General features: G+C 46.7%; 1 protein-coding gene across 1 annotated transcript; it reads right to left on the bottom strand.

The window, feature by feature from the left end:
- Window positions 1-268: 268 nt before the first annotated feature.
- LOC123096518 (probable serine/threonine-protein kinase PBL8) lies at window positions 269-4,787 on the bottom strand. The gene is made up of 6 exons (XM_044518263.1): window positions 4,378-4,787; window positions 3,171-3,505; window positions 2,466-2,601; window positions 1,477-1,613; window positions 1,242-1,365; window positions 269-1,048 (listed from the first exon to the last, which is right to left on the bottom strand). Exons 1-6 carry the CDS (start codon window positions 4,430-4,432, stop codon window positions 603-605), a joined length of 1,233 nt encoding a protein of 410 aa, XP_044374198.1. The 5' UTR covers window positions 4,433-4,787; the 3' UTR covers window positions 269-602.
- Between the last annotated feature and the right edge of the window lie 4,390 nt (window positions 4,788-9,177).

The following is a 9,177-nucleotide window of genomic DNA, read 5'->3' on the forward strand; positions in this document are numbered from 1 at the left end:
GGCCTTGCTGCCAACATTCGCCGAAGAGGCCTTGCTGCCAACCTGCAGGGCTTCGCCTGACTGCTTCCTCCGGCGACGGTGAGGGAGGGAGGGTGGAGATGAGGGGTTGGAGGCGGTGCTTTAGGTTTCCGACTCAAGGACACTGCCCTAGCAAGCAGAGATCAAGGTGTCCTTCTCATCATTGTAGCATGAGAGAGCATGCACAATCTGAAGAAACAGAAAACGTATGAAGCCATTCCACATACTAATTCCCTCCCTGGAAAGAAAGTTTCACTTGATAAAGTAAAGTTGACCTCCATTTCACCATATCAACATAAGAGCTCAGCAGTTCATTTCTAGGGCTAAACCCTGCTGGTTTTCGGCAAGGGCTCACCCTGTCTTATCACCACCACATAAGACCACAGTGAGAAAACTAGAGGGCCTTACAAGCAGCAGCAGCACGCGGATCAGATTTACAAATCGGAAAACCATGCAAAACAAGAAAATACGCACGACACAAGTGCACACACACACCCACGAAACGCGCAATCCACGGCTTGCAAATTTACAACTGAACCTATTTCCTTTTCCTCCAGGCAGCATGAACGAAGGAGGCTCGGCTCTCACCGCACCCTGCACGCCGGGACGGCAGCCGGGGCGCATTTCGGGTTCGGGATGGCCCTGTAGTGGACATTGTTCCCCGTTAGCCTACGGTGAATCCTGTAGTCAGGGACATGGATGGACTGAAAGCTTGCATCGCTGCCCTGCAACTGCAGTGGCTCAAGGGTCTCCACCACGTCGCTCATCAGCGGCCTCGCCTTGGGGTTCTGGCTCAGGCAGTAGTATGCCAGGCTGCAAGCCTTGTGAGCTGCTCTGACTGAGTACTGCCCCTCCAGCCTCGGGTCAATGATCTGGAGAAGCCTCCTCTTGTCATTCAGCTTGGGGCAGGCCCAGTCCACCAAGCTGTGCTCCCTGCTGGACCGTGACTTGTCGATGGACTTGCGCCCTGTGAGCAGCTCCAGAAGGACGACGCCAAAGCTGTAGACATCGCTTCTGGCGGTCAAGTGGCCTGCTCATATTAGGCAGATACATGTGAACAATTCACCGTCAGATTCTGCTAATGATACTCCTATGTCGAACAAATGATGTGTGGTATCAGCTCATGCAGTAGAAATGGTACTTCTGTGACTGGACAAAATGGAATCGGTGTCTTCTAAGAAAATTAGTTACTCCAAAGGAAATTTACAAAATGAGGACAGTACCGGTCATCACATATTCAGGGGCAGCATAGCCATATGTTCCCATCACTCTTGTCGATACATGGGTCTCATCACCTTCTGGTCCAGCTTTTGCCAGGCCAAAGTCAGACAGCTTGGCCGTATAATCCTGTGTCAATTCAAATCAAAGATAAATGTCATTATGTGAATCATATAATTATTCCCGATGGTTATGCGTAGAACTGAAAACAAACAAGGCATGGGCAAGTAATCACTCAACAGAGTCTAGCAGAATGTTCGAGGTCTTGAAATCTCTGTAGATAACAGGCCTTTCAGCATTGTGGAGGCAAGCCAACCCTTTGGCAGCTCCCAAAGCTATAGACATCCTAGTAGCCCAGGGTAAAGGGGATGCTGTCTCTGATAGAGAACAAGAAAAAAACAAGATATATGGTTAGCAAAATTTCTTTCCTAACCAGTACAAGTTTACTCCAACACATAAGTACAAATGCAGTTGATTAGTATTAGTGCATATGCCTTAACTAATCAATATATGCATATAGTTTCATTTATAAATGCACCAAAATAATGCAAACTTCCACCGTAACATGCAGAAGGAATGCATAACAACAGGTGGGGCAAAATATGATGATGCTTGTATCTCATAATGATAATGTTTACAGGTCTTAGATTTAGACTCCAATTGGGAACCAGAAAGACTGTGCCAAGTTGTTCAAGTTGCTAAACTATGAGGAAGTCAGAAAAGTTGGGATGATTAACATGTCAGTTTGACAATATTGTACATATCTCCTAAGTACAATTTCCAACAATAGTACATTCAGATAACAGACCAAATTGTACTCAGTTCAAAAACAAAAGATATTCAATTCAAAACAGGCCAAATTCTACTGCTGATTGCAGCAGTAGCAATTACATATCGAAATCACCATTTACTGGATAATCTCTGGGGTGAAAATTTTAAGCCCTACAAAGTTTAGGTTGAAATGAAATTTTGCCTGAATTAATCCCGCTACTAATCATTTGCAAAATAGTACGAAGTTGATAGAAGATGCCAACGGCACCTACTTTAGATCCCGGCAGAAAGAAAGAACATGTCTAGCTATATGGCAGACAAAGAGGTGTTGCACCGACAATGCTTAGTTGAAAAGCACATCAATTTTATCAGTGGAGATGGCATTCAAGAAAAGGGAGGCGAGAAAAGGAGTAAACATATTGTGCGAGAGAAGTTGCTAACAGTAAGAGAAGTATTACTTCGAAATAAATGATTTTCTAGACTTCCTCGAAACATGAACTCGTAGACAAGCAGCCGGTGATCATCTTCACAGCAATATCCAATCAACTTTACTAGATTTGGATGCCTTAGCTGCCCCAGGAAATTAACCTCAGTCTGACCACGAAACAGAGAATGAGTTAACAACGAAACATATTGACAACTCATTAGCAAAATGAGAACTTCAGCAAAGTAATGACTTAACAGGGTAATGACAGCATGCAAAAATAATAATTCCGAAACAAGTTTAATAGCATTATCTTAGCAGAGTTAAGTCTCATTGATTGTTGATATTGCTTGTCTCAGCACACCAAGTACATAATTATGTCAATTACACGAGATAGATACTAATGACCTTTAGCATCTTATCAACTTTCCACATTTTGATCATAATGGATACCCAGCATAAAGTGTTTTTACTACAATTTCAACTCACCAAGGGTTATTCAGATTAAGTAACCAAATTTTGCATATAGTCCTCAATGTGCGTTTTCATTGCAAGGATGCTTATTAGAAACATGAGCATGACTGCATGAACCACAGATGCATAGCATCTGCAGATTTCACAAGACTGCATGCATAAGTAGGATATATCAGATTCTGGTATAAGTATAAAATTTATGTATGTCCCTGCACACAATAAACACTATAGATCGTGGGAAATACTGAACAATTTGGTGACTCACAAGCCATTCTCTGTGTCCTTGATGTCCATCTTTGTTGAGCACCTTGACAGCAACAGGCAGCGATTTCAGGCCAACCCGGACATTCTCGTCTATATAACCCTTGTAAACAGTCCCAAAGCCTCCTTCACCAAGAACATAATCGGCACGAAAGCTCTTTGTGATTGTTTCAAGCTCAAACAATGTGAAGGCAATCACATTGTTGTATATGGAAATGTCCTTGGTATCTTCAATTTTGCCAGGCGTTGAATGATCACTTATGTCTGAAAAGGTCCGGTTGTGCTTCCTATCTGCAAGAGCATTCTTGGCAGAATGTTGCAGCAAGTGCAGCTGCTGAACTGAAGACATGTCATAGCAACAACAAGAGTGAGAAAATAAAGACAGGTTTACAAGGTGTTATTATACATGTATGAAAAGAAAGTTCACAAGAAATTCTCATAGGCAGTATAATTTTTACACGAGCAAGGGGTAAACAGGTTAGGACCAGTGGACCAGATCTACTGCAAGCCTGCAGGCAATAAACCGAAAAACAATCTTCAAATTGCTCACACGATTCAAGTAGGTACTACTAGTACAAGAGATTATGTTAATTCAACTTGCAGGATCATGATTTTATTCTGCAGAAAACCGAAGAGAGTAAACACTGGGGTGGGGCACCCCAACTGCAGATGGGCAAGGAGATGTCCCTAATGAAGCCAATCAAGCAGAATTCATGATGCGAAAAACAAGGGGATAGGATAAGAGAAAGCACAGGAGAAGGGCAGCTCAACAAGCAAATGCATCAAAGAGGAAATCACAGGTCAGCGGTCTACAAATATATCATCAGTACAGTAAAAGAAGAAACTTGAAGGAAGACCCAAGGAGATGAAGGCTTCCACCAAAAAGGATGGAACTTGAGCAAATGCATACGCTAAGGCCAAATCTCTGCTGAAGAAGAAGAAAAAGAAAGACAAAAATGCAGAGCAGATAAAAATTCATTCGAGCAGCCCCTGGAAAAAAAAAGTCGAACTAAATTCGCTACCAAAATCACCAATCCGAATAACCAAGAAGGAACTTCTGGCAAATTCCGCACCGACAAAGAGATCCCATGAACTTGCATGCAATTGGAACCCACCAGCCCGAGATCCCGGCAACTACCAGCCCCCAACCGCCCTAGAAAACAGAAATCTCCAACAAACAGAAAGGCAACCGGCCAGGCAGAGGCCCGCACCTTGCGCGTGCGCGGCGACGACGGCATTCTCCTCCCGCGTGCCGCAGTTGCCCATCGCCTCCTCCTCGCCTCCTCGCCGGCGTCGTCTTCCTTGCGGTGTGGGTCGGTGCGCTGGTGGGAGAGGTAGCCCAGCCTCTCATTCTTGGCGGGGGCCGACAGCCGGCCTCATGCGGTCATGCCACGGGCGGATGCGCCTCCTAGCCCCCCCTCCTCCTCGAAGCAATGAGCTGTGCGTGCGTGCGGCGTACGAGGAGAACAAGGTGCGAGGCAAAGCAGGCAAGCGAAGCCGGCAGCGCAACCGTGGGCGAGATGGAGACGGCGAGGAGTGAGTGAGGAAAGACTCTTCTTGTTGTTCTTGGCTTGGGTCGTCGTCTCATGAGCGAGTGAGATGCGTCGTGACTCGTGAGAAAGCGCGACGCCTCCTTAAAAAGTGCAGTAGTGCTCCCTTTCACTCCACAATGCCTTTGCCACAAAGAAACCCCAGTTCTAGATTATTCGATTCTTTGAATTTCCACCAAAAGATCACGACTTTCACCAAATTTACAGTCTTGAGGTAAAATTTAATACCGACATTTTCAGTCCCTAGTTTTCGGTGATGTTATCTCACAAGTGTCAGCTGGGAAGAGGATGGCTACCGAATGTATTTTTCTGACAGTTTTAGTTTTTTTCACGAATACGTAGAGGGTGCGTATCTTTTCATTGATAGGAGAAGAGTTTGTACAGCATGGGATTACAAGAGCTCGCTAAGCCATGTACACAGGAAGGCATGGAAGCGAGCCAGGAGCAGCACAGACATGGGGTTGCTCAGCCCCAGAAACTTATAGTGCTATCACTCGGGAATGGTGTTGTGCAGTCCGTTGGCGCCGGCCTTGGCCCACATGTGCGCTTTGTCTCGGATGATGTCGGAAAGCCAGGTGATGGAGGGCTGCTCGCCGTCGAAGATGCAAGCGTTCCGGTGCTTCCAAAGCCACCAGGCCGTGAGGATGATAAGGGAGGCCAAACCTTTTCGCGTAGGGGATGGTACACGGTTGCAGGTCGTCTCCCACCAGGTAAAGAAGTCGGTGTCACTGCTCGGAATGTCGGTCGTTGAGCGAACCCAACTGGGGACCTCGTGCCATATTTGGCGGGAAAGGGGGCAACCCGCCAAGAGATGTTGCATCGTCTCTTCTTCCTGATCGCAGAAGGTGCATGAGTCCTTGTGTGGAAGGCCATGTCGAGCGAGTCGTTCGGCCGTCCAGCATCGGTCTTGCAAGGCAAGCCACATGCGGAGGGGAGCCCATGCCTTCCAAGTGAGCCGCCAGCAAGGGTCCTGGCAGGCGCCGATGAAAAGTGCCTGGTAACAAGAGCTGGCCGTGTAGTTGGTAGAAGAGGTCCAGCGCCATTGGAGGGAGTCGGGGGAGTCAGAGAGAGGGACATGACGCACGCAGCGCCAGAGGTCGACGTACTGGACTAGAGCAGCAAGGCCCAGGGCGCCTTGGATGTCCCGGACCCAAGAGCGCTGGAGAAGGCCATCATGTACCGTGCGGGTCTTGCGTCGTCGCCGGGGAACAAGAGCAAGGACGAGCGGGGCAATCACGGCGACTGATCTACCATTGATCCAGTGGTCATCCCAAAACCTGCAAGTGCGTCCGTAGCCGAGTGCCCAAGTGGTAGACGCACGGAAGATGGCCAAGACGGCGGGGTCATGGGGGATGTGCAGGTGGCTCCACGGGCGCAACCTGTCCGTGTAGTTGAGCCATAACCAGCGAGTTCGGATCGCAATGTCGGTGCGCTGTAGGTCACGGACACCGAGGCCGCCAGGGGAGAGCGGGCGGCATACCCTTTGCCAGTTGACCAAGCATTGGCCACCTTTGGCATCAGTGCTTCCAGCCCAAAGGAACCCACGAATGATCCTATTGGCCTGCTTGAGGATGGAGGGGTTGAAGGCTATGGCGGTGAGGAAGTGCGTGGGGATGGCACATAGGACGTGCCTGACGAGAGCGAGACGATCTCCTCGGGAGAGGAGGGAGGCGCGCCAAGTGGAAAGCTTCCGCTCCAACTTGTGGATGATCGGCATGAGGCTTGTGGTAGAAGGTTTGCGGATGGACAGAAGGAGTCCCAAGTACTGGATAGGGAACTGCTTCACCGGGCATTGCTTCTTGGAAGCAATGGTCGCCATGTCCTTGTCAGTGCACTGGATGGGAGTAGCCGAGCACTTGCTGTAGTTGGTGCGGAGCCCAGAGGCCACCCCAAAGACACGTAGAAGCTCGCGGACAGCAGCAATATCGTGGTGGTCCGGGCGGCAGAAAATGACGACGTCATCGGCATAAAGAGAGATGCTAGAGGCCGCGTGTCTCGTGGTTAGCCGCTGGATGAGTCCCAGCTCGACGGCACGAATGCTGACAGTTTTAGTTGTGACGTGAGATCAAATGATGATAGTTTTAAAGAAGAAATTGTTCTATTGTTCTCAAGAAACTGTCAACCCGTACAATCAAAATTGTCATCTAAACGTTCGCAAATGCCACTCCCTTTTTAGCGAACCTTTGCTAGCTAAAAGAGTCCCTAGTTTTTCATATATTATCTCTACTGTACTGCATGATCCTCTTCTCTTTAGGGAAATCCCAGCACAGCTCACAAGTAGCAGGCGGGGGGGGGGGGGGGGGTCATGGTCGGAGCTGTCGTGGCCAGGGACGGCGGAGGCAGGTTACTCTGTCGGTGGTCGCTGGCTATTCGGTGAAGATCCTGAACAGTACAAGATGGCTATCTAGCCATCCGGCGTAGATCAGACAGTAAAAAAAGCGTGTGACCCCAATTTAGTTTTCAGTCAACTGACGTGTGACTAGTCTCGTACCTTAGTGTTGATCTCTTAGGGTATTTTTTAGATCAGAGATATGTGTCTTTTTAACATTGTGTGTTTTCTGCATCTTCAGCCACACCGTCTTCCTTCTCACCGAAGCTGCTCCAACAAGGGAAGCATACACCAGAAGGGAGCTATAGTCCCCACTCAAGAGTTCCCTACCTCGAATGTGCCTACCCGACATGGACAACCACAACAACCGCAGTGCCATCGACAAGTCAGCAGATGATGATCACTCCTATGGAGGGTGACCAGATAGGTTGTACTCTCATCTTACTTGTGTGCAATATTTATGGCTTCGTTATTCATCTAAGCATGGAAAATAGATTATCACATGTCACTGTACATTCATGCTGATCTCTTAAGAGTCTTACTTTAGATAAGGGACTTGTTCAGGAGTTAACGTTGTTTCACAGTTGTCATCCATCAGCCAATGCTATCCCACAGACTAGTGACTATACCACTTCTAGTATTACTTATGTTGTTGTTCTTTAATACTTTTATGTGCCATCTAGTTAATCTCGAGTACAAACAATACATATTTGTAGCTATCATCTGTGCTCTCTCTTTAGTTTTTGAGACATGTTGCTGCTAGTTAAGTCCAGTCCTACTATTTAAGTCGTCTCCTATAGGAACTCATTACATAATCTCACTACTAGTTGTCTTCCATGCATGTTAGATATAATTGCACACACTGATATTGAATATCGGAACAAATCCACTAGAAGAACCTCGCGGAGCAATGTAACGGCCAACAAACTCGACGTCAATGATATCCAATATGATGAAACAGTTAAATGTAGTTCTTCAGAAGAGTTGTAGAAAGATGATGAATCCTATTCACCCCACAAGGTCATTGCTCTAACTTGGCCCCTGATATGGGTAGCATCATGCATATAATGTCCTTATGCATCTACTTTGTTGCAATGCCATGTGCTTAGCCTGCTGATCATAAATGTAAATATGTCATGCCTTCCTGTTTTCAGTACCTATTCCATTCATGATAACATGTTTCCAAATTCAAGCACTGTCATTCTACTCTGTCGCAATGCCATTTGCTTAGTTTGGACATCATGCTTCTGAATATCTCATGCATTGTTATTCATCTGTATCTACTTGAAAGTGAAACTAATCCCCAGGTGGTTTTGGTAATTCATAACAACATATAGCTCATTGAACTAATATACATTCAAAATAAATATTTCAGGAAGTTCAATGAATGGCATGGACTAGAGATGTGGACCCCTCAAAATGCTAAGGACAAATATTAGAAAAATCTCAAGACTCTTCATCTTTATTTTAGTGATCCCAAATCACATTGAGTCCATAGGAAAGCCAATACTATTAAAAGGGGATGAGGTGTTGCTTAATGGCTTGCTTGCTCAAATGTTTAGTGATATTGCTCCAAAACCCTCAGCCACTTTCTCCATCCAAATATGTCAAAACCCTAACTCCAACTCGGCCCCACCGATTCTTTCTACCCGGAGCCACCGAGTTCATATGACATAGCCATAGCCAGAAACCCTAATAGTTCGATCTCACCGATACGGGTCTCGGTCTCACCGAGATGGCCTTGCCAGCGCTCTATGACTTGTTGAATTTATTTCAGTCTCACCGAGTTATGCAATCGGTCTCACCAAGTTACCTTGACAGATTCTCTGTTGCCTTATTGCTTCACTTCGTTCTCACCGAGTTGATGCAATCGGTGCCACCGGGATGAAGTTTGCCCTAGCCCTAGCACATCGGATCCACCGAGTTGTTCCAGTCAGTCCCACCGAGATTCCTAACGTTCACATTTTTTAACAGATCGGTGCCACCGAGTTTAACCATTCAGTCCCACCGAGATGAGTCAAATGTGTGTAATTGTTGGACTTTGTGTGGAGGCTATATATACCCCTCCACCCACTTCTCCATTAGTGAGAGAGCCATCAGAACGTGCCTACACTTTCACCATACATTTTCTA

Source organism: Triticum aestivum, chromosome 4D (genome assembly GCF_018294505.1).
Source record: "Triticum aestivum cultivar Chinese Spring chromosome 4D, IWGSC CS RefSeq v2.1, whole genome shotgun sequence".
Taxonomy (NCBI): Eukaryota; Viridiplantae; Streptophyta; class Magnoliopsida; order Poales; family Poaceae; genus Triticum; species Triticum aestivum.